A 26,607-nucleotide genomic window follows, 5' to 3' on the forward strand; every position below is an offset into this window, starting at 1 on the left:
CATGATAGTTATTTATAGGAACTGGGATTGGATCAATTGAGCTGATAACAATGAAAATCCTCCCAAAATTTAAGTGACAAAGAGGATAAACCGATAACACATCACTTAAAAAAATCCAAAATGTTCGGCGTGCCCACATAAAGAAAGCAGTAGCCTATCAAACAAATCTATATTGAGATGTGGTCTTTTAAGAAAAAAAATCTGCCCTTTTTTAAAATTAGTTTTTGGTTTCTCTTATAGTGTTAACCGGATCATGCAGTAATTTTCCCACCTCTTAATCTAGCATTTTATCACTGAAGCGGGACTCACCTTAAAGGCGACAGGCAGCGTTTTGTTGCACCGCCAGTGGGAGGGCAGGACCGAGCAGAGAAAGTTAGGGCTGTCGGTCCGGACCAGCTCGGCCGGGTGGTCGGCGATGATCTCGGCCATGCTGCGGTTTTCGTGGGGACGTAGTCTTGGCACCACCGCTGCTGCGTCCGGCTGGCCGGCTGGGGAGCTCACATCGTTCATCTTCCCTGGGACTGGCTGGAGGCTATTGGACGGCGGACTGAACCTCCGACTGGCGCTGGGATCTACGGGAATTCGCATCACAACAGCGTGGATTATCAAAAAAGGCACCAAAGGCTCTCCAGCTCCTCTCTTTCCTCCTTCCTTTCTTTCTCTCTCTCACACACTCAGGGAGAAACTCGGAGTGTGCGCCGCTGCTCGCTGAACCTCAGCGCGTCTGCCAATGGAAAATGGGACTTGGTGAGCGCACACCGCGTTTCAAAACTCTCTCCACTACAAACTTTAGTGGGCGCCTTCAAACGACATAAAATATACTTCTCCGTCAAGAAAAACAACCCTTGAAAACTTGATGATGTTTTAAATGACAAGCTCTTTTTTTTCAAACTTCTCGGGGGAAGCGTCCATGCGCCATAACGCAGGCGTAGTTGCTCGTGTGTGGATATAAATAACATCAAATAAATGTACGAGCGCGTAATAAGCTATACAATTACAAAAAAAGCAGCTCTAAAATGGAGGAGTCGACCCAGATGCTCAAAAAAAAAGTTTTTGTCTGTCTTCCTTTAGTTGAAAAGTCAAAGCGCTGCTCCAGATGCGTCATTGAAGTCTTTGTGCCAAACTGAAAGACTCTCTGAAAGCCCCCAGGCTATGTACACACACAAAAAAGTTTTCAAAGTCAAAGGAATAGGCTTTTAACAATACTTATCAGAGCTGTTTAGCCTGTAACCCCGCGACGCCTGCAATTTATACATATTTTTCCGTAAAAGTCTCTCGGCCGAGCCGCAGGTCTATAGGGTTAAAAAGGTTGATGAAGTCGGGAAAAAAAAATCATCGCCGGTGAGATGAAGGAGGCGGAAAAAACGAATCCCGTTTTTGTAGCCGTAAATGTGGTTAGTGTTTGGAGGCCGGGGTTTCCCGTGCTCAGGCTTTTTGTGGTTTATATAGCTCAAGCGCCCAGCAATTATTGCGCTGATGCGACTCCAACACGTGGTGTCTGGAGTCGGATCCATTCCCTCCGCCATAATCTATCACGCCTATATAGACGACCGGACAGGTCTCCGTGTAATGTCTATACCTTCATGAAACACACATGGGGCTATACGTTTCACGCCTTTCTCTCTCTCTCTCACTGTCGTTATTCAAGTTGAGAGTTTCACACAGCCTGCTGTACATACCGACATGTTACCGTTCCCCTGGACCATCCACACGCTCCTAACTCTGGAGGTGGTCATTTCCAGTCAAGTAACACGCATCAGTCCGTAGTTTGGTACCACTTTGTCCTGACAATATGCGGATCGTTTCAAGAGAGAGAGAGAGAGAGAGAGAGAAGATAGAGAGCCGAGCCCGGGTGAGAAGTGAGTTACGCTCCATACGGTTAGGAGCGAGTGAGTCACCGGAGAGCGGTGAGTCAGGTAGAGGCGCAGGAGTAGCGTTTCACTCGGTCGCAGGGGAGAGCTGTTGTGCAGGTGTACAGGTATTCTGCTTTATACACGGGCTTTAGGGGTTTAAGTTCATCCAACCCGTGTGGCCAGTTCTTTTAAAAACAACAACAACAACAACAAAAAACAACCGACTGCGCTTTTGAGAAAGTTAGTCATGTAAAATACAATTACACAATCTGATGTGTCACAGACAGCTTGATAAAAAATATTATATACAATTTTATTACATGTAGACTAAACCTATCAGACCCCCCCCCCCCAAAAAAAAAATAACCCTCTGAGCCCTTATGCACAATTCAGTGATCATTCATATGCATATCCAAAAAATGACAGTTAAGGAGTAAGTACACTTACTCGAGAACTGTAATTTAAAGTGCTTGTAATTTACAATTTCTATTTTTTCTGCAACTTTATACTTCTACTCCACTACAATTCAGAGGAAAACATTACTGCACTGCTATTTTTTTTGACAGCACTAACTTTGCAAGATTAGTATTTTACATACAAAACATACGAGTTTATTATGTTGTTATGTTATTTTAAACTTCCCTAGAGTGTATAAAATAGTTAAAATTAGCTCCAACTAAACATTAGAATGCTACCTACACATTAATGCATCAGTAATAATAACCCAACAATAATCTAATATATAACAGTACTGAGTATAATGAGTACTTTTACTTTGGAGACTTTCTGCTATACATATATACTTAAGTAATATTTTCAAGCGTAATTGAGTATTTTCACAGTGTGTCATTGCTACTTTTACTTAAAGCATCTGAATATTTCTTCCACATTTCTACATTTCCCAAAGCGAGGAAAAAAATGTAAAGAGAAAAAAAAACAACATGTGGATGAAAATATTATTTTAAAAAGCATTAATGCCATCGTTCCACCCCTGCATTATTTATAACTCCTTACTGTGAGCAAAAAAATCTATTCAAATAAAAAAATAAAATCTATTTTATCCTTATGTTTTTGTGCTAAAATGTTATATATTTATGTTCTATGTTCAATGTGGACGCTGGTCTGAATGCAGTCAGTGAGCAGGCCTGCTTTTTTGCCTGCCCCTCCTGTGTCTACTGTAGAGGGCATCATCCACCCTCTGTGAAACTCCATATCTCAGCCGGCTCTCATCACCCACCCCACCCTCTGCCCTGATTACCCATCAGTCTCCAATGAGTCTTTTTTGAGTGCCACATCACACAGCAGCATGAGCAATGCCACTCTGTGTTCCTTTTCGGTTGCTCCCAAACAGGCTTTTATTGCAGTCTTAAAGACAAAGGCCTTTGATACTCCGGGCCTGTTTGAAAATAAAAGGGACTACTGGGAGGCACAGCTGTCAGGTTTTTTGGATCCTGTCAGGGCTTTTGCAGCTTGTATTTATGCTGTAAAGTTGGATATAGCCTTATACATCCTACAATAAGATTACTGTGTTGAGAAAAAAAAAAAAAAAGCTTTACACAGGACTACAGCCTGAGTACTAAAAGTAACTTGAAATAACTTGACTTCTTATGTTACATAAGTATGTATGTATGTGTGCACACATGCATACACATCTGTTGGTGTGTGTGTGTTAGGATGTGGGAGGGATATATATATATATATATATACACACACATATATATATATATATATATATATATATATATATATATATATATATAAAGTCTGAAAGCACTGACACGCATCTGGCACCTCGTCATGTGGACGGGAGGGGGAGAAAAAAAAGAGTGATTGAGTTACACTTCCCCTCCATGTGCCCCAAACACCAGAAATATGGTTCACATTGTCCAACATTCTCAAAGATCAACTAACAATTCATGGATGGATAAATGTGAATAGTAGTAATTAAATCTGTAATAGTGATAAACATGGCCTTGCAAGAACCCTGGAGCCAGTTATTCCAACAGAGTTAAGTTTCAGCTACGATAATATCATTTTTTTTTTTTTTTTTCAGCGCTGAATACATTTGGGGTAATGCGGAAAACATCCTAAATGTTGTAGTGGAATTTAATTCTGGAACCGTTACGGATGAAATAATAACAATCTTTGACTCAATTTCATACATTCAATTTAATCAAACCCCATTATTTAATGCATTAGTTGTTTTACGCTATTTTGACTCAACATTTGAATTGGACTTTAATTTTGGAACTGTTGTATTGTATTGTTTATTAGTAAAAGGCACTTTTAAATCACACTTTTTTAAAAAAAAGAAAGTGTTTAATCAAGCCAGTCAACTTAAACTCATATTTTTACAGCCAACTAATCAGTCTTAAATTTGGGTTTCTGCACTCAACAACTTGTTATTGTCCCATAAGAGACAGCAGCAGGAAAAGCCCCTTGATTTTCCAAGCTTGATCCAGGCCCCAAACGCCCCCCCAAAACCACCTCACCCCACCCCAGTTTGGTCATGACTTAAACCCCGACAAGCTCAGCTCATCAAAGAGTGTTTGTCCCATCTGACTCCGCTTTGCCTCTCCGCTGAACATCCAGCATCTGTCTTCCAGCTCCCTACAGGATACGGCCTGCATTCATACAGTACGGCCTGCTGTCTGGCTCTCTGTCATTCAGAGGTAGGGCGACCTCTGCACAAGTTTCAAATCCGCCGTTTGAAGTCCCAGAGATGTGAGGGAGACAGCAGAGAAGGCGTTAATGTGCCAGAATAAGCTGTTCAATTCCAAAAAAAAAAAAGAAAAAAAAAAAAAAAAAAAAAAACTTCCCCCGCTTCAGTGTCCTGGATTTAACCCAGCCCCAAAATCAACTTTTGATTAAATGTGAACGCTGGAACTTTCATGCAGCATTGGACTTAAACAATATTTGACCTATCTCACTCAGTATTAACAGACTTAATATTAAGTAGTATTGAATCTAGCGTAAAGCTTTTCATTCAGTGGGGCTGCTGCTCGCCTGGTGCACAGCTGGATCGTCTCTCTCAGCTCTGGTATTATTCATCTACTGTGTTACACTGGCTTGGAGTCACTGCACAGTAGGAGAAGTCACTAACAGTGAAGAACCACAGTATACCACATTGAGCAGGATGTTCGCTTTATGATTTATGGTAATATTGTATTTCTGCCGCTCAGTTTCAATTATTTGTTTTCAATAAAAATCAAACTCAGCTGACTAATTTTCCTGTCGAGATATCAAGCGTGTAATAAAAGTTTCTGTACTCATTCCCACTTGGAATGACAAAGGCTGTGCGAACCACTAATATGTACGCAGACTACGCACACATGCTGTCTATGGTGTTGTCAGCAAACTAACCATGCACAATCTTTCTCTTGTTTTTATCTGTGCATCTGTCAACTTCTTTATATCTTTCTTGCTCTCTGGAAACACAAACATACGCATGCAGACACACACTGAGAGGCCCATGTATCCTCAACCATTAACACCTCACCAGGAAAGATGTCAGGACATAGAGCTCAGTGTTAAAAGCAAATAGTACATCAACAGTTCAGCACAACAGATAAATGAGGACACACCCAACTGTGTGGGTTCATGCACTTGCGTGCATTTTTATTTGCAACTGCTTCACAAAGATAAATTGTAAAAACACGGGTTAGCAACACTCTTCCTCTCTACTTCTTCTTTTCACAAGAGTATACTCTCATCATTCAAGAGGAAAAGTACAGCCACTTAAGGCTCAGGATTAAGGCTCCATTTCACAGTGGTGCATTTTTCAAGACATTTAATTATAGCTTTCTAGAGGAGGGTAGTGACGAGGCCCAGGCTTTCAGCTCTAACGGGATGTTTCCATGTTTGGCCGGCCACCAGCCAACCGGCTTGCCAACTAACCAATCAGCGAGCCCACCAGGCAAGGCAGCAAACCAGCCAAAGGTCCAGTCTACTAGCCAATCACCAAACAAACCAAGAGAGCAGACATCAAGCCGCAAAACTAGCCGGCCGATTAGTTAGATGGGCTGGTAGCCGGCCAACCAAGCAGTCAATTAGTGAACCAGCTAGCCAGCGGCGCACAACACAGCAGAGCAGAGGAGGATAACGATGGGCAAGAAACCCTATTCCTAGTGACCTCATCATCACAACCTCACCGACTGACATCCACGCACTGATCCCAGATCACAGTTAAGCCCTTAATGACTGTTTGTCACTGAGCCCGTGACATCACCGTGAACTGTTAGGACAAGGACGGCACGTTCTGCGGCGTGTGTGTGTGTGTGTGTGCGCATGTGTGTGTGCATGTCCCAGAGCAGTCGTTATCGAGGAGAGTTTTCCAAGTTTTGTATTAGGCATCGAAGTGGCTGTGCCTTTACAGTTTAATGTGTTTCTTTCTCAGCCAGCGAGAAAGAGATGCAGGAATAGTTAGTCTGATATTTCACTCTGTCTTTGAAAAGGCAGAGAGCAGCATGGAAAGAGATGGAGACATGGAGGGGGCGGCTGTTCACTGCTTGTGGCAGGAGGGTAGAGAGGGAGGGAGGGAGGGAGGGAGGAGGGAGGAGGGGTATAAAGACAATTTCCTCTCTGCTCTTATTGCTCTGACTGTCTGCCGCCTACCGCCTTCATGGAGGTCCCTAATTGAGATCACTTGTACTTAAAAATAGGAACAAAAAAGGAACTTCTGTGGGCTGGTAGATGGAGAGGAGAAAATAAAGCAGTAATATGTGACGAAGGCTGCCATTAAAGAGTCCCAATGATAGATCTGAGCGACTGGGGCACAGAGCTGAGACTCTTTCTCCGTCTGCCAGGGAACCTTCAGATGTTGACGTGTCACACACCACCTGCTGTCACAGCGCAGCATGTGTGTAAAACACTGCACGTGTAAGAGTTTATTTGTAGGTTTTCTGTGTGTGTGGGTGTGTTGTGTGTGTGTGTGTGTGTGTGTGTGGCTCTTTGATGGGGTAGGGTGACAGTGCCCGGGGCCGAGGCCAGAAACATGCCAAAAAACAGGGGGAATTTCAGTTTTTCCACTTTTGTATATGAATGTGTGTGTATGTTACGGTTTGTCTTCACATGGCTGCAACAAAATATCTTTACAGTCATCAGCCATGTTTGGCCGCACCACTCTATGCAGCCTTTGTGTCATTAGCTATGCTATTATTAGCCCTTCACTTTAATTCAGCTGTTCGACCAATCAAACCCTTCCCTGGAGCAGCTTTTCCCAGACTTGGTCTCAGAGTGTCCCTAAGGCGTGCTGGTTTTCCCTTCAAACCATCTATCACTCAATCAGGTCTGATCGTGCTATTAATCAAACAATGAGCCCCCTCCATGGAGACCAGTTTGAAGGATTGGCTTGAAGGAAACGCAGCGTATCCAGGAGTGGTACCGGACCACGGCTGGGAACAGGAACCCTGTAAAGAGCGTTTTTCTTGGACCGAGACCCTCTGTAGGTGCTAAAGACAATACAGACACTTGGGCTAGGCCAACATTCCACTTTACACTTTTCCCTTCCTCTGTGTTTCACTGGTCTACTTCCCCTCTGCAAACTACCCGGCTAGTATCAAAATATTTATAGTACATCTGCAAGACATGCTGTTCTCATGTTTCCAGGACCGTTTAGCTCTGTGTTCATTATGCGAGGTAAAACTAATACCAGATTTATAGGGGGAGATTTCTCTCTGTTCTGGCTGTCTGTGTAGTATGATTGAGGATGATTTATGTGAGCTAAGGAGTCACAGGCGAGATAGATAGAGTGACTACACGGCAAGAGGCAAACAGGCAGCGGCCCAGACTAGCACTCGCAGGGGGGCTATCGGCTATCGCTCGCCTGTTTCCACTGCTCCCGTTTCGAGACTGCAAGAGGGTAAGGAAGGATGGACAGCGGCAGGAGACGGGGAAGGAAAAGAAGGAGACAGGAGGCAAGGATGTATGTATATGGAGGCAGGGTGGAGGAATGTTAAGGTGCACTGGGTCCAAATCGATGTAAGGAGCAATAGAGGAGGGCCAGATGGAGGGGGGGGAAAAAAGTCTGTCATGGATGCTCAATTGCACACAGACATAAACATTTAACCATAGACGGAGTAAACCCACGCCTGGAAATTTATTATATACATTTTTTGCCTTGGAGCGTTTAAATGTAGTAAATATAATGTCCGTTTTGCTTGGCCATCTTCACAGAACGGGTATCGTAAATGGCCTTTTTCTGACAGTAAGTGTACCGCTGTCAAAGACCTTAAGATGAAATCCTTGCATTGCATTGCTGCTCCGTCACTGGTGGGGGGATAATCAATATCAAAACTGTCAGTCAGTAATTCAGTATGTCCAGCACTATGAAAACAGCCAATCAGATAAACAGGGGAAAAAAAACTACTGGGCAGGAAGCACAAGCAGCCACAGCACTGGGCGTGCATCGAGCAACAGCACTCTGCTTCCGAGGGTTTGGATCTCGCTCTCTCTTCTCTTTTTCCTGATCTCCTCCTGATCACAGTCCAGCTCAGAGTCGCTCCAAGACACTGAGCCTGAACTCTGCAACCTTGAGCCATACGCACTAGATCCAAACCATATAGACGTCAAAATGGGCCCTGAGAAGTGTCGGCTTGTGTCAATTTTGAGAGCCCTCAGCATGTGACATCTGATGCTCTGCATGCTCTGCCGAAGGAGTTAACTAACTAAGTTGTGTGTCACGGCTGATGCAGCTCGCTCCGAGATGGGACTTTGCCTAAAACCTTAGCCTGTAATTACGCTGAGCATATTAGGCTACTGGTCAGAAATGACTCACAACAAGGTGGGGGTGTAGGGACGGGAAAGGGGATGGGTGGATGGAGTTCAATTTCATAGCTTCCAGCCTGAGATGTCCTCAGACAAAATCAATTCCAGTCATCTTTGGAAAAGAGGGTTCAGTGTAAGAAAACATCTTGAAAGTTGGGGGAAAACATGATTTCACAGAAGATAAATGACTATTGTGTGATGATGTGACCTGTGTTTTCCACACAAAGTCAGAACTTTCCGGTTATTCCAGGACAGGGCCTTTTCGTGTCGTGTCTGCTCTGCCCCTAACTGAGAATCGGATGACGCCAGCTTTATAGCGCCTAAATTGAGTCTTGAGCATCGAGACTCATCGACTGCTGGGTCCCACAGGGGACATCAATTACGTTGTGAAATGCTGTCCTTCAAATACAATCTATTCTGTGGTGTTGCATTATGGCAGAGCTGAGAATCTGAACGTCACACACATAAAAAATCCTTCTCTGGCAACGGGGTTGTTGGGATGTGGTCTTGGGCTGACAATTAAATTGTCCGCTTGGAATACACTGTCGCTGTGGAAGCATGAGATTTATGGCGAATAATTTCACGAGAACTGATCATCTTAAATGTTTAAACTAGATTTAATGGCGTCATAGATCATTCTGATATGTTCTTGCATCCTCCAGAGATTGAAAACTGTCCCCAGTAGTTGCGGAACTCATTTACAGACAATTAAAGATGCTCTAAAGTATCCAATCTCCTCTCACTGAACTATTGTTAAAAAAAAAATAAGATAATGTACCACCAAACTCTTTTAGCATCATTCCTGCAAAAGAGGCACATATTTAACATCTTACATACCACAAGGCATTATTACAGAGCTATTCTAATACGAGAGGCTGCGTTTGGTGTCTCCAAACCAACTTTCGGGCTACGCAAAGTAACTTCTGCCAGTAAAGAAAACCTTAAAATTATAAAATGGGTGTAGAAGGTTAAAAGCTATAAATATTAAACTAGTGTTTACGTCGCAAGGGATTCTTCAGTAATCATCTCACACTGTGAACCTGATGATTGGGTAATATTTATGACAGATCCTCAGGTGTGCTTCCCTCTCAGTCTCTCTTATATCTATAAAATCTTTTACCTTTGGCTCTTGTATATGCTTTTTGAGTGAGCCTCTATATGCCTTTAATGTGCAGAGGTCATGTGCATATGTGCGTATATGCATGTGACGCGGGTGTGTATGTACAGTACGTGTGTAGCAGTAAAGGGGCTGGCTTTTTGAGACTTTGGTTAACCAGACTATAATTTGGAGGCCCAGTGAAGACTCCCAGCAGCCTCTCACTGTTTGTTTACCAGAGAGACCGACTCTACTGTTTCTGCTGCATCTGCAAGGTCCTGCAGGAAAAGGGTGTGTGTATCTGTCTGGCTCTGTGTGCGCGTAATTGTGTGTAGGTGTAATCATGTGTGTAATGTAGTATTCACGTGAAAGTGACATGTTGTAGAATAGGTGAAATAAAATTGTGATTTTCTGTAGGTATTTAAAAGGCTGTTTGGACAACACATTTCCTAAAAGTGACATCTTTTTAATTTACTTCTTCTTTTCTTTTTTAAGAATCACTGCTCCCAAGTCAGTTGAAGAACTCTGACATCCCTCACTCCCTTATTTTCCTCATACATCTTTAAGCTACAGTAAATCAAGGCTACAATATACATACACCACCCTTTCTTTCCTGAGATTTCATAAATAAGAAAAGAACTTCACAAAAAAAAAAAACCTCGCATTAAATAGTGTTTGTCAGCAAAAAATGACTGCTGTTTTTGTTTGTGCCAAGCGTAAATCTCCTGAGACTAAACTGCACGCTTTCTGTCCCAATTGGGCTCTCTCTTTTTTTTTTTTTTCTTCCTCAATCCTCCTCCCAAGCAGGAATAAAAAGAAAACAATGCAATTCAAAAGACCGGAGCGCCCAGCCTGTCATTTAGCTGTAACTTTGAATTGTCTTTGCTCTGCGTGAGCTGTTTTCTTTCACACGCGGAGACAGACAGACGGAATTGTTGCAGCATCCTAAAATTCTATCACAAGAGGGGAAGAAAGACAGAGGAGGAGAGGAACTTTCAAAATATCACTCTAATAAAATATTCCTGCTCCTCTGGGATCCTCCTTTGCTCATTCAGCATCAGGAGAAGTGAAGTGGAAAAGGCCTGTTATTGGTCTCCGTCCAAAAAGGAGAAAGAGAGAAAAGAGAGAGAGACCTATTTCCTTTGGGGAAAGACAGAAAATAGAATGAACAGCGCAACAGTTGACGGAAAAAACTTTTAACTGCAACAACAAAATGAACTACAGACGACTGTAAGAGGGCAGCTGTCTGTGTGAGTGACAGGATTCAATTCCAGACTGAAAGCCTGCTCCAGTGAGGATCAGACAGTATGTATGTATATCCACTTTGATCAGAAAGAGCTGCTTGTCGGAGCAGTATTTAACTGATTAAGTGTAAACTGGAACAGCGCAGGGATCAACATAAAAACAGCAGCTACAAGTTCTCAGAAGATGCCAGCCTCAGTCTCAGGAAAGAGCTTTGAAACAACCTGAGCTGTAACATTGGGGGATTTTGCTGATTTGTAACATTGCTGTACAAGCAGAAATTGCTCGAAACTTTAGTCTTTTTTCCCTGAAAGAGTCACGCAAACTGCTGGAAATTTGCAGTAAAGTTGTAAGACAGAAAATCTAACTGGTAATACTTTTATTTTACTGCTCCTATTCAGCATTTGTAAGGAGTGTATTAACACTTCACAAATGGTTCATGCAGGAATACACTATAATGTAGTTGTAAATACATACAAGGACATTTTTGTCCTTCACGTGAAGCATTTATAACTCTTAATGAATGACTGATAGTATAACATAGTTGTAATCATATAAAATATGTCTTCATATGGAACATGAATATGAAGTATTTGTTTCTTATATGAATTATCTTTATTTTATGTATCAATGACGTACTTATTGTAATTCTATCTATCAATATATCATTTACTTATTTATAAATACTTCTTGTGTTCTTCTCTTGCCCTCTTCACGACAACTGAGCAGACTTCATCCACGGATAAAGACCATGAGATGTGGCTGAAAGCCCTGGGAAAAAATCTAGTAAGTGAACCTTGAGTTAAGAATGTTTTTTTTTTATTATTTCTGAGGTCAAGAATGAACCTTTCAAGCCTAACATGTCTTCACTTATAAACAGTTTTAAACCAGCCTGTGAATGATTGTGTGTATTTAACAGTTTATAAATGCTTTATAATATGTGTAATCATACACAGCATCATGAAATATAATCACAGCTATATTATACTGTGAGTACTTATCCATTATCTGTTTATACACCAGTTATGGATCCTTCATAGGAAAAGTTAAGATTGCTTAGAAATACATTAATAAAACACTTAAAAAGTCCTTATATCTACTTAAAACTACACCACAGAGTGTATTAAACCATTTATTACCTGTTTATTTACAGCTTATAAACGCTAAATAGGGGAGTTAAAGTGTTACCACATAACCTCTTCATTTTTTTTTGGATCTTAATCTAAATGATCTGCACACTTGCTTGCAAGTCATTTCTTTCTTCCTTTTTTCTTTTTTCCTCTTTGGAGGCCACTTTACAAACAGGAGCTACCATTTCTGGCTTCCCCCTTCTCCCCAGAGACTTGTCAATATCAGCTATACACACTATTCAAAGTTCAAAGACTAGCATCCCACTACACACACCTACACACACTCTCCTCGCCCCTTTTGTGTCTCTGGGGCATATTCAATTTCAGTGTCTGTGCACACATCTGAATACGTCTCCTTGCATGTATTTGTGTGCGTGTGCCACAGGTGGTAGGGCGCTGGTGACTCTGATTATTGCGGTGACCAAAGCATTGCCGCCCCGTCACATTTGTCATCACCCTTTTCCTGAAAGCGTGGGTGGGAGGGGAAGGATGGAGGGAGGACGTAAAGAAAGAAAGAAAGAGAGAAGAGGAGGGTGGATGTTGGTAAATGGCCTCCCCCGCAGTGCCAGATGGGAGGTGGTTTGAAAGAGTCAGTCTTGAGTTGCTCTTACTGGATGCCTCATGAACGCAAACCGATCCTCCTCTTTGTATAGTATCTCTTCCTCCGTCTCACTTACTCTTTTCTTTTTTTTTAAATTCCTTTTTATGTTTCTTTCTCACTCTCTAATTTTCTCACATTTTATCCCTCACTCTCACATGAAAGAAGAAACATCATGCAAACCCCGTCTCTTCCACGCAACCGTTCAGAGTTGTCAGACCACCATAAAAGGCTTGTGTGGGCGTTGCTGAGTGGGTGGGCACTCTGATTTTCAGGTGTATTTGATCTGTTGTGTTCACACCTCTGCGCTGGCAGGGTGCCCCAATGTGTAGGTAGGTAATTTGAGCAAATTAGGAGGATGGGGCCTGTGTGTTATTAATGACACCCCATACCCTCCACTGCACGTCCACCTATTGTTCCCTCCTCTGCACACACCTTTCTTTTCTTCCGCTCTGAGTCCCCCCGGTCCCATCTGCGCCTCCTGCTCAACACCCACCCACCCCCCAGCCCTTCTAAAGGCACAGTGTATGGTATGCACACACACACTTACATGGGACGGGGGCGGCAAAAGAGGGGGATTGGTTCCAGGTGCCAGTTTGAGTGAGAGCATTAATCAAGCAGACAGATCTTCCTGTCACAGACACCTTTTTAGTGAACATAAATACACACACACACACAGCACTGTACATGTATACATACTCTACTGTATTACACCTGTAGAGGAGTAACTACACAACCCAACTGTCATTGCTGTTTGCTACATACTAAACTCCCATTTACAAATACAAAATTTCTCCATGAGTGTTTCTTAAATGCGTGCTGAGTGATAAATGGCTATGACTCGAGAGAAAGTGAGCGTTGATACCAACGTCTGAAGACACGTCGTAACAAGGTGCACTCAACTCAGCGCCACTGATCTGCTGCCAAGGTATTGATCATAGTCAGAGCTTTGGTGTAACTCTTTGATGCTTCTTTACTCATCTCGTTTAACTTACTACTCAAAAAAAAACGGAGCTAAATCCTACATTTCCATGTTTACACTCTGGCACATTATGCGTCACCTCACGTAAATAATCAGAATTGCTTAAAAAATACAGCTAACACGTCCAACCTGTGCTGCTCTTTTCATGACCTGCTGGTAAGTAGGTTTATATATTTGGGAGTTCGGCCTGAGTCAGAGGGGATACCGCATTCCTTTAAGATTGAACTAACAAGGGGAAAAACCTGCCCTTTTCTCCGGCATGGGGTAGAACAGGTAAGGCCTTGTGTAGGTGCTGTGGCCGCGCTCTCACTCACATCGTTACAGGCTGAACCCAAACATCCAGGAGGCTCGACACTCCATATTTCCCCCTTATAGAAACATGGAGTGTGGAAGCAAAGCCGCCTCAGCCGTATTGCAAAAAAAAAAAGAGTAAGGGGTTTGCTAAACAATGCTGTTCAGGTTTCCTGTGGCTTGCTGTATCAGCTCCGCTTAAAGCCATCTTCTAAGTTAAATAACTGAAATAAAATCTGAATGCTTGAAGTAAAAACAGAACATGAAACAGAAAGAGAGCACAGTCAAAGAGGTACATATATGATTCCTGGTTATAATACTGGTGTTTTGTTTCATTAGCGTGAACTGGTTCCAAGACAGGCCAATTTTCAAAGTGTTAGGTAGTTACTTCCTCTCTGAGGGCTTATATCGGATAACAGTAATTCACCCAGCATGATGCAATTGAAATGGATGAAGGGCCGCAGGATCTTGTTAAGTGTGAAAATAGCACAGCGCAGCATTAAAAGCTTCACTGGCTAACGCAATGGCATTAAGCTACCTGGTAATTATGGTGTATTCAAAAATCACGGCTATGTATTACATGTGGGAGTTTGAAGAGCCATCCAAAAAATACACACTAATTTGGCATTTATCTTGAGTAAACACTGCAGATGTATTGGACGTTTGCATTGATTTATGAGAAAACTGAGCCTTGTTAAGAGAGAGATGTTAGCGCTCAAAGCGTTGAACAGTTAGGCATCGTCGCTCCTTATCTTTCGAGAAGATCGTTTTTGAGTCTATACACACTTTAAATAGTAGAAACCTCCAGTAAGCACAGTCAATTGGCGGGTTGCCTTATCATAATAGTGTAATTAGCCCCAGAGCTACTGAATATGAGGATAAAACAAGGGATAACACACAGTGCCGTGTGAGTATTTACACTGTATTCTCCGTTTGTTGTTGCAGTCTCCATATTACAGGAGTGAATGTAATCTCACTCTCCTTGTTAGACTCCTTTTCTCCCATGTTTCAATATATCCTTCTTGGTCGGAAGAGACACTGAAATTGTGCAAGAACTGGTAGTTCAGAGTAGTTTGTTGACTGATCTGGGCGAGACAACAAAAATTTGCCAGTTGACAATATAAAAAAAATGCCTCACAATCAAGGTTTCTCTTAATTTTCTGGAAAACGAGTCATGTGCTTTATATGAAATGAAGACTTTGGAGCAGTTTTCTTACATTCACTGCTGTATAACTATCAAAATAGCCTTAGACCTTTTAAAAAATCACAGAAAACCCCCAGCTTTCACATCTTTAACAGTGAGAGAGATGTATTTTCAGGCCATTAGAATAACAGGTTATGGTGTTCCCATGACACTCTCATTTAGACCTTAATAACTGCCTACAGCCTATTTAGGGCCATAATCAACCCACCATACACTGTTACTACAGATGACTGAAAATACAGACCAATTAATCTATCTTTGATTAAACACTGATCACATTAACACGCTGCACCTCCCTGATTACCCTCAGGAATTACGTGGACTAATGTGTACCTCTAGCACTAATAAGTCCTAATAGCTAGTGCAGCTCGCAAACACACACGCACCATTTTACTCCATCAATATGACCCTGCTGGGATTAAATAACATGTTTGCCTCAGAGGTACAATTAAGCATTGCTAAATAGAGTTCCTTTGAGCCTAGAGTTAAGGGAAGAGTCTTCGCTGCACAGTAGCAGCCAGTGAAGCGCTCAGATTTTTCCCCCTGGCTTTTTCAAATTACCTATTGATGAGTGGGCTTCACGTCTCCCTGGCTGTGGGGGGGGGAGGGGAGGGGGAGGGAGGGAGGATGTCTGGTTCACTTTTAAGATGTCTCCAAGAAGCAGGCCTGTGGTTAGATCTAAGGCAACACTTATGCAACAGAAGCTGCCTTTCTCAAATACATATACGGTTTCCCTGCAAATTATCAGAGATTTTCTTTGGGGAAAGTTTTCCGCCCGGAGTCTTCAGATATTTACCCACATCGTCCTGCTTCTCTTTTGATCGTGTTGATTTGGGTCCGTCTGTGTAAGCAATTTTTTTTTTTTTTTCGTCTGTGACTGCACAACTTTACTGAACAATAATTGGTCCCATGACTTAATTGTCTATATGTAATTAAGTTTGTAATAGAGAAAATAGGCACTTAAATGTTCCCCAGAGAGACATGGTGGTTGAGTGGGTGCCACACATGTTGAAGATTATTCTGCCCTCCCCATCTGCCAGTATGAGCAGTTATAAAAAATGTATTTGAGGCAATTAAATGAAAATTGCATGATGTAAATGCCAAGACAAATTTTAATGAGACCCCTTTCTCAATTGGAATATTCGACTCAAGTCGGCTCAATTTATCGCTGGGAATGTACGCTCCTAAATTAAAAATGTCCTTAAACACAACTCTAAGGACGGGGATGGAGTAATGTGGCTTTCTAACAAACAAAACAATATTTTGTAACTTGTGTTCTCAGCAAACTGGCTGACACCAGACTAAATGATCCAGGAGAAACATAGGAGGAGGAGAACTTTAAAAAAACAAAACAAAAAAAACAGAAATAACAAGAGGGCAAGACTAAAGCTCAGTTACATCAACATCCACCAAATGGATTTAAGTTGTGAGGGGACTGATGGGGGAAAAGACAACTAATCCTTAGCTTTCTTTATCAAGATTAACAGATATAAATATATTTGTCAAAATCATATTAGAATCATTATGTATATATAATTTCTCCCTATTTAAGTTCAATTAACACATTCAGCTCAAAAACAACTTTACCTCAAATTCAGTGACTTTTTGTTTGTTAGAGATAAAAATGATGACAACACCAATACACAATTTTTTGCTAGTTCTGAAGGACTATACATTTATTTATTTTAAATTATAAATACAACAGAAAGCGCTGGTGGTCTCGCAAAACTGCACTGCGCTGCTGTCAAGGGGACTTTTTGTGGTTGCACTGACAGATTTACTACCCAGATGTTCATAAACATGGGCAACATCATTGAGCCGCAGCACAATATCAATCAACAAAATTTCTACATGAATCGATCAGTGATCATCTCTCCCCTCTGTCTCGCCACCTGAACATTTGTACACATCTGCTCTTCTCTCCGCTCTCTCCGCCTCTACCACAGCATGCTTTCAATTTCCTGCGGTGCTGCTCTTCTCCTCGTTCTCCCGCGCTCCGACCCCAGAGACACACCGACAGGTCAGGGGTTAACATGGTAATAGGTGGTGGTGATTGGTAGAAGACGCTCACTCTCTCCCGGCTTTCAGAGCGCATTAGAGCCACCCTGCTGCTGTGAGGCATGAGCCCAGAACAGCTGTGTCTGACCACGGAGCGACTTCTTAAAAACATCTTTTAAACATTTGATTTGGACAGAGGAGCCGAGGCTATGGACCGGAGCGAGAGAGAGAGAGAGAGGGTGGGTTGGGGGTGGGGGGTAAGGGGGGGGGGATTGTGGATCTATTAAACTGAGCTTGTCTCTCCTTGTGTCGCACGGGAATGAAAATGTTTGTTTAAATTTGAAAATTCATCTGGTAAACCTAAAACATCATTTATTTTGCTGATTAAATTAGATTGTGTAGAGAAGCTGTCACAATACAATACACCAAACCCAAAACAGAGGCCACAAATTGGAGCATGCGAGCTGGCCTTCACAGGTAATTGAAAATCATAAAGTCGACACTGCTACTGTGCACAAGTCTTGAATCTCTTGTGCGCTTATTTCCTTTAGGTCCAATTTGGGAGCCAAGGAGCATGAAGATACAATTGAACAAATAAAAAATAAAAAAATGTGAAGAATAAATTGAGTTGAAAAGTGTCATTGTGCAAGTCTTGGAAAATATAAATATTTTCATGGGGAGAAAATATGTTTCAGGTGGGTTTTTGTTACACATACGCACAAATCTGGAGTTTATTACACCAAAACAAAAATCATTTTTTTTTATCTTTTTAGTAATTTGTGGAGAAGCAACATGTCAGAATAAAGTGATTGCAGCTCTTGAATTGTGAATTCATAATATGGAAGTCAACTTGGAGTCACTTCATGTTCAATGTGGATTCATGTCTGTCGATTAAATTCTCCCTGGAGGCTGCAGAAATCTACATTGATTAATGACAGCAGCGCCACTGAACAATTTCAGGAAGCGATTACAGATCTTCCTTGGCAAACTAATCAATACTTCTTCCTTACACACAACAGAGACACCCAACACACACAATCCAGTAATCCCACATCTTGTTTCAATGCTCAACTGTAAACTCTCTTGTGCAGCGTCTGTTTACGTTTGTCAAAAATATCACCCATGCTTTTGTTTTTGGTTCCGCAATGGCATCGCTTTGTAAATCTAAGGGTATGTTGCACAACATGTCATCTCCCTCTTTCAGAAATATTTATAAACATCGCGTAGAGTAAATATTGGAATCTCGAAATGCGGACGGGTTTTTTTGTATTTGTGCACCACAAAAGCCTTGATGATAGTTGGGTCTTTCCTCCACCACAAAAGCTTGGACCTTGATAGCAAGGTCCTCAATGACCTTAGCTGATCCTCTCCACTCATCTGGACCCGAATCCTTCGATCACATCCAAGATCCTTACCCCCCAGACCCAAACCCTTTCATTCCTTTACCCAACCCTCAACACCTGACCCAAAGTCCTCCCCATGACATGAGCCCCTAACCCAACTCCAGACACAACAGCAACCAGCGAGGCAGTACTCACCCCAGAAGAAGTTTTGTTGACATGGTGTCACTGTGCTGAAAAGGCTGTTAGATGCCATAGCTGCCTCTGGTTGCAGCAAGCCCCACTTTTGTTCCTCTGTGGTTTCCGTGACCCTTGACACGTCCTAAACCAAGAGCACGCAGCATGTCATGAAGAAAAAAAATGAAAAAGCCATCCACAAGACATGCTTTTACGTATCAACTATTTGGATGACCACAAGTAACAACCAGGTCTGGTTTTATAGAGAAAAAAAAATTGCAGAGGCAAATATCGCCTCTGCGGATAGATCAGATGGTGTCGGACTTGCTTGCTTGGCGAGTGTGGTTGGAACGTACTTACTCGCTTAGCGCCGTCCTTGTGACTGGTGCTGGCCCGCGACGATTAACCATTTACACTCCAGGTCGCCCTCAAACACCAACCCCGAGCCGCACGTCTGTGGTTCTGTGGTTGTTTGGGAGGCGAGCAGAGCCCTCACACAACCCAAACGGCACCAGCTTTAAAACTCGTCTCTTTCCTGCCCTCCATGTGCCGTCACTGGAGAGCCTGGGTCACATGCCCCCTGACGTCATCACGGCACAGCAGTTGAGTGGGACAGCCTACCGTTGTGGCTTTCTTCCCTCTCCTCTCCTCTCTTCTCCTCTCCTCTCCTCTCCTCTCGGCTCTTTTTTCTCCCTCCTCCTTCTCTCTTACGCGTGGTTCGGCAGCGTTTCCAGGCTCTCTGGGGGATCGGGGTCTGACGCTCCCATGAGTCAGGAGGCTTCAGTGGGGGCAGCTTGTTCAACCGCCCATGCCTCCTCAGCATATGGGGAACAGCGCTCTCTCTGCTTTGCTTCCCTTCACTCTTTCATCCCCCTCCCTCTCTCTTTCTGTTCCTCTCTCTGACACTGCTGCTCTTTCCCTCAACTCCTTTAACAGGCTGCCGTGCTGCTCCTGTCTGCCTCTGAGCAGGGAGAGCTGAGCTTGGTAAGATTTGAGGGTGTGAGTGAGGAGCGAATGGCTGGCTGGCTCACGGTGTGAGACTGGGTGTGTATATGTGTGTGGTGTGTGTGTGTGTGTCTGAGCATGGGTGTGTTTGTCTGTGTATGCGGAGAAGCGGGGAGAATGGGGGAAAGAGAGAGAGAGAGAGAGAGAGAGAGAGAGAGAGAGAGAGAGAGACAGAAAGACTGGGTGAGTGAGTGTGTGAAGAGAAAGAGGGAGAAAAGAGGAGGTGGTGTGAAACTCTGCTTATTTACAGACGAGCGTGTCTGAAGGGCTGCTTCTGTGTCACTTTTTGCAGCCTGAATTTGTTTTTCTTTTTTCCTGTTTCACACTTCTTTACGTTGCCGTGTCACAGACAGTAGTCATGTTATCCGTGTGTGCATGCGCATACGCACATGCAAGCCCGTACCGTGATTTAATTGGCTCTCATAGAAGCGACAGACGGGGGCGATTCCTGTAAGAGCCTGTAAATCATGGCCACCTGTCTTCCCTCTGAAAGAGATGCCTTCTCACAGTCTCGGTAACACTTGAGGACACACACACACACGCGCGCGCACACACGCACTATAACACAAACACCGTGCAAGAATGGCCTGCCAGGTTGTAGAGTAGTGAAGGCAGCTCATAACAATCAACGATGAATCATCACACTCCAAAAACACCCACCGATTCCCACACACATGCACATGCAGCACACACCCTCACACGTCCCGGCACTGTGCCACGGTTCGTCTTTGATCAGCGATCACAGGTGTTTGTTACAACAGATGAAAAACGCAGACGGGGTGTTAGTACAGAAGCAGAGGAATGTGTGGAATGAAGCTGGGAGTTCAGTCAGGTTCGAAAGTGTTAAAGTATCTCTGTTATCTTGTCACTTGCCAGTGGGCAAGTATGACTAAGCAGTAAAGAGAGGAATTGTCCCTTAAGCTCTTTTCTTATGATTTGTTAATGCCAGTGGAAATTTACTATCTTTCAATCAGTAATTTGCAATTTCCAGTCATACTAATTATCACCGTTTTTGCAGTTGCAGCTTGTGATTTAAAGTCAGATCACCCTGATTTTGTCATGTACCTCTGATTGTATCAAGCCATGTAGATACAAAAGTTTACAGATTTCTGCCCCAATACAGTGGAAGTGAACAGACTGTTGTTTACACTGTTGAAAAATAAAAAAAAAAGTTAAATGTAAAATTATTCATCAGAACAACTTTCTTTGGCATAAATTGCTCCTAAATTGAAGGGAAACTGTGTTCTGTGGATTATCCAGAGTAACAGGGACATTGTTTTTTTAAAGACATGTTGCTGTTTCATTCTGTTTGCACCACAAACAAAATGACTTTAACCTCTGATGTGCTTGAGTGGTAGCAGATATCTCAAAGATGGATTTCTTAAAGCCTTGTCAGATAAAACCAAAACTTAGTTTTGGTTAAAAAGAAAAAGGGGGATTATTTGTGTGAACTGACCCTTTAACTGTTGATCTATAGCAACAACTATAAAGTGTAGTAAACATTTTGTTTGGGTGAATTGTCACATTTTGAGTCATAGATTCAGCTTTTCTGAAAACAGTTTATAAGTAATTGTCTTTCAGGAACTGTAAATATAGTAATGTTACAGTAATTCTATACTTAATGTAAACTACTTAGAAAGCATGTAGTGAGAACTTTCTTATTGCAACTATTTAGGAAAAATTACAGCTTAAAGTCCAAATGATGTTAATTCATCTTAGTAATTGTAAGTCATGGTTGCTCACTCTGGCAACAAAAATAAAAATATTTAATACATTTAACCAAGTAATAAAGTAAAACTATTACATTTATTTATTTGTCTAATTGCTGCTGGTGAAATTAAACACGTTTCATTATTTAGCAACAGATTATTAACCCTTATTTCTTTCAAATCTTAATGACCTTATTGTAGGTTGAGGAAAACAAGTGAATAATAATAATGTGAAATATGAAATACAAACAATCCACCCAAATTCTACGGCACAACAGCAATTCCACAAGTCTTAGCCACCTACCTTATTTTTGTGCAGTGAAACATTTTCCTTGGCCCGGTGCTTTGTAAATATTTGCTGTCTAAAACAAGAACATGCCTCTTGAGTTACAGAATCCTTAGGGAAGGGCTGTTCAGATGCTGCTATTGGCAGCTTGCAAACACACTGTGTATCACAGAACATACGCAGTGCATATTTCCATTCAGAGATTTAATGTATCGTGTCATCCGTACAGTTTTCTTTCATACTAAGCACACTCAAAATGACTCAACAATAGTCTTCCTTAATAATTGTTAGACATGTGCATATATATTCTGGGTAATCAGTGCAACAACAAAGACAAGCTTTGCATGTAGGATTAGTTTGGTACTTGATACTTGAGTCTTTCAAGAATAATGTCTAAAACTGTGTATAAACATTTCTAAGGTTATTGCAAATGGATGCTTTTGCTGTCAGAAGAACTAAAGTGCAGGACAGAGTGCGGCACCGCTGTGAGTTCTGCCGAGCCACAATAAATTACACGCAGTTTGATGGGAATATAATTTGCACGTCGTGATTGAATCTAAAACATGGAATGAAAAATAAAGCATAAATGTCAAACCCGACTCACATGGCAGGAAACATAACTTCTTGGGTGGCATGACATGTGATAAACAACCTTGATGGCGAAAAATCCGAACTATGATGATGTTGTAGTCTCAGATATCGCTGCATGAGTTTTTTTTAAAAAAGAAATGCAAAGATTGTAACTAAAAGGAGCAGATAATGAACAATAATAAAGTTTAGTTAAAGTTGAGCAAATATTGTTTTACTTGCCCAACTCTCGGTCAGGTCAGTGGTTCACTCACCTTAAGAAAACCACAACAAACCCTTTTCATCACAGAAACCTTGACCACAACTGCTACCCTCACCTATGAGTAAGTCTAAAAACTTAATTCAACTAACCCCAGATCTAATCCAGGGAACATGCAAATTAAAGGTTCTGGTTTTGTTTTCAAAAGAATAATGATTCCTGGTAAATAAACAGTATTCAGTTAAAAAAGGTATTTATTGAATTTATTGAAATTTTTTGGAAGGATTTTACCAACTATGTTGTGAGAGGAGCCAAACAAGAGAGAATGTGGTGTTACCAATTTTGTGATGTTATCTAGAGTTCATATGAAACAAAAATGTTTCAATGGATGTAACATATCTAATCACACTGTATATATATATGTATATATGAGCAGCGGAAGGAGCTTCATACAGCATAACATGGAAAAAAAGCCACCTCTCTTGAGGGATGTACCACGGGTTTGGAGAAGTCTTCATTTTGCTGTAGAGACAATTTTTTAATATATGTACTCCTTGCTGACAAAAACAGAGAGAGCTGCTTTTATGTGAAAGTAATAATGTTAAAGGCTGGAATATGATGTGGAATATAATATTTCATTCATTACTGGTTCTCCACTGGTGGCCGTATACTATACTTACTATACTTGTGTGTGTGTGTGTGTGTGTGTGTGTGTGCGGAGCTGAAGAGCTTGGACATACTCGGAGATCTGGCCAAGGTCTGCCCTGAGGACTGTGGTCGATGGCCCACCCTGCCAGACACTTTCTCTCTTCTACCACTCAGGACCACACACCTTCAAATGGACTCACTTTGTTATCACAAGCTCTCATAGAAACATAATAGAGGTATCATGTGTTGGGACATGCTTAAAATTACACATGCTATTAACACAGTGTGCGTAGCGTAGTGCTGCTGGATACGGTGGATGGTTTCTTCGCTTTGTCAAAGCAGATGAACTTCGAAGTGGACTGTTTTCATAGAAAATTATTTCTTGCAACAGAGTATTTCTGTAAAAATATTGGGGGATAATGATACCTAAGATGAGTTAAAATTAACTCAGACTGAGGCTGTAAGACTGTCTGTATTCGTCTCTCTGCGAAAGCTAAAAATGATGTGACATAATTAGCCCAGAGCAGACATTACGCACGTGTAGGTATTACAGTATTAGAAAAGGAAGGGCTTATTAATAGCCCTTTTGGCTCGTGTTGTGTACTCTCTCTGGCGAGGCATCAGAACGGCCTGGCCGGGCAAACAGGCAGGTACAGTGATTCACTTTAACAGGCGACATCTGTAAAACGCCAAGGTAGTTTACACTGCGGCCGAGCCCGAATTAACATGCTTTCATTGGAAACAAACACCACTTGCAATCAGCTTCTGTTGGCCGCTGTGCCACTGGTGTGAACGTAAATATCTCCTTACAGTGCTGCTGAGGCGGCACGGTGACCTGCAGCCATAGAATAAAGCAAGAGTCATGGAGAGGTTCACTTCAACATGGTCCAAAACTCATGGAAGTGCAGAAACTTAATCTACGACACAGCGTCGCCAAGAGGATGTTGATGTTCTATGTGAATTGTTTGGTAAGGTACGGTATGGTATAATCTTAATGAAAAGTAGATATTTTTCTTTTGGAATCCAGCAGGGGTATCTACATCTTCCAGTGACTTAAGGCCCTTTCTTGTGGTGTCTGGACAGCTGTTTTTGGAGTCACAGCTTTGAGGGAAAATAAAGTCGGCCTTTAAGTAATAAGGGGAAATGTTTAATATCGAATGGCGCGCGCACAACCTAAACACACATTAAAAATAGCTCTTAGAGTTGTGATTACATAAAACTGCAAAAAGGGGAAAGTCAGATCATTGGTGGAGACTGCGATGAGGAGGCTGTGGCTGACCACTGAGAGACTGAGCCATTTCTTTTTTCCTCCATTCCTCATTTTAATCAAGGTCCTGGTCCAGGATAAACAGTGCCTACCTACACTGCAGTTCAAACAGCGAGGCCCGCTGAGACCCAAGCGATGATTTCTAAATGTTCACTGACAAGTTGGTTTAATTTGTGTGCTAAGTAGATGGAGGTGGACTTATATATATCTTCCTTACTTGGCATACATACACTCTCCTGCTATTTCTCCACCTCTGTGGAACTTTATGGTGCTTCTCCGTCTGAAATGCATACTGGTCCTCCACGAGTTTTGCTCTTCGGTTTATATATGCCATGCTGTGTTAAAGGTGAGGACAGGTCCAGCCGTGGAGACCTGAACAGGGACTTACAGCGGCTTCTCCATACCAGAGACTCGCTGACCATGACTGAGGACCTCGGTGATGATCTACTCTAACTCTGATTCTCTCTCGGTCTCTACAGCTCATGTCCAGGGAGGTTGGTACAGTATAGTTGTGGCCACTGGAAACCCTGTTATTGTGTGGTCAGTTGTCAACAGCTGAGAGATTTTACAATAGCTGCTAGGCCGAGGTCAACAGAGTTCAAGTGGCTGAACTGCTAAGTCAGCATGATAATTACATCGCACTGATGATACAACTCCACTACAAGGCTGAGAGTCACATGACGCCCCCAGTCACATGATGCCGTCACTCTAGGCAAATGTCAATAACAGAAATGACTGTGTGTCATGCGTACGGCGAGTGTGAGGACGAATAAGTTAACTCTGCTCTGGCTGTGACTCAAATCTGGGGGTCACAACAGCCAATCGCAACCTGAATGAGCTTACACATAAGCTGCCCATTATGTGTCTCAGAAACTCAGTTTACTTGCTGTCGAGAACAAAGTATGTCTGATAAAAGCAGACGGCTCACTGGAGAAACAAGCCATTATGAGGAGGAGTTCGGCACTGTGTCACTGACAATGGGGCAAACAAAAGGCTCTGTTGTCTTCTCGAGCCGGTGGGTTATTTTTTTTTCTGTGGGGCTTTTGTGATAGATAATTGCCCTCCTCACATGATTTCATAATGCTGTGACTCGTCTTTCAGTCCCTGTGTAACACAATAACAAGATAAAAAAAAAAAGGGGGGGATCTAAATCTGAATTTTTGACATTGTTTAGAAGTGGCCGCTTTTCTTCATTGTGGTGTATAATTTTAGAAAGATGTATGAGCAGGACGCTGACTTGAACCAGTCATAATACAGCCTGGAGCACAGGCAGGCAGGCTAGCTCCCAGAGTTCACTGGCTGTATTGTCTTAGGATAATCATTTAAAACTGTACCATAGTTTATGGCTTTATATCTTACTGATGTCTGAATATGAAATTTAAATCAGATGGGAATACTCCAAGTCAACCCAGATTTATACAGAATTAAAAAAAGAAACTGTTAGCATAGTACAATTATATCAGATGTGACATTTACAGTATTTAGTATTTTGTATCATCATTTTTAACACTTAGATAGTATCATAATAGGACTTTTAAGCTATTTTGTATAAGGCTGCATAAGTTGATGTGTATCACCTTATCTTCTTTTAAGATGTATACTTCTGCTATTTATTTTTCTCTCTCTATTTTGCACTACAGACTGCAGACACAGCACACAAATGAGAGTCTGTGTAGCCACCCCAAGGACTGAACTGTAAACATTGTTCTCCACACAAAGCCGTCTGCACATGTACTGTACGTGCACCAAAGTAACCCTGGGGCATTGTCTATTAGCTGTTTGGTAGGTATGCAATCTTTCTTCTGAGTCAGCAGAGATCAATCCAGCACAAGCCAGCCGAGGAATGTATTTACCTCTCATGGAAAAAAACACTTAACTTCAAACAGGGTGCACCTATCACATTATAATGTATGCTGGAATTCGGATAATCCAAAAACATATTGACACACAGACATTACATTATAGCTGATTATGGTGGCACAAAAAAAAAGGGAAGAAAGAAAGAAAGAAGGAAAAAAAACAGTACTACATTCCTCTGTGCCGTTAAAACATGCATGCAGATTATATACTTGTAAAAAAAATTAAAGCTTACTGTACTTCTGGGAGTAGTTTTCGATTGAAAGCAAAGAACTCCAAAGCCCGGTTAAACAGTAGTAGATGAACTATGTTGTTGTAAAATGTGGCACAGAGGAAAATTTGACTTTGTATGCATACCTGAAGTAAATTTCA

The 26,607-nt window shown here is 42.0% G+C and overlaps 1 protein-coding gene across 6 annotated transcripts in view; it reads right to left on the reverse strand.

The window, feature by feature from the left end:
- runx2b (RUNX family transcription factor 2b) overlaps positions 1-26,607 on the reverse strand; it is a 119,829-nt gene that overhangs the window by 27,961 nt on the left and 65,261 nt on the right. For 4 of the 6 annotated variants that reach the window (XM_067571713.1, XM_067571712.1, XM_067571715.1 and 1 more), the window contains one exon: positions 310-572. In XM_067571713.1, the coding sequence (XP_067427814.1) occupies positions 310-572 (263 nt within the window). Of the gene's footprint in view, positions 1-309; positions 573-1,679; positions 2,744-18,697; positions 18,822-19,036; positions 26,602-26,607 lie in introns of those variants that run through there. The other 2 variants (XM_067571716.1, XM_067571717.1) reach the window with 2 other exon arrangements.

The sequence above is a fragment of the Thunnus thynnus genome, chromosome 18 (genome assembly GCF_963924715.1).
Source record: "Thunnus thynnus chromosome 18, fThuThy2.1, whole genome shotgun sequence".
Classification (NCBI taxonomy): Eukaryota; Metazoa; Chordata; class Actinopteri; order Scombriformes; family Scombridae; genus Thunnus; species Thunnus thynnus.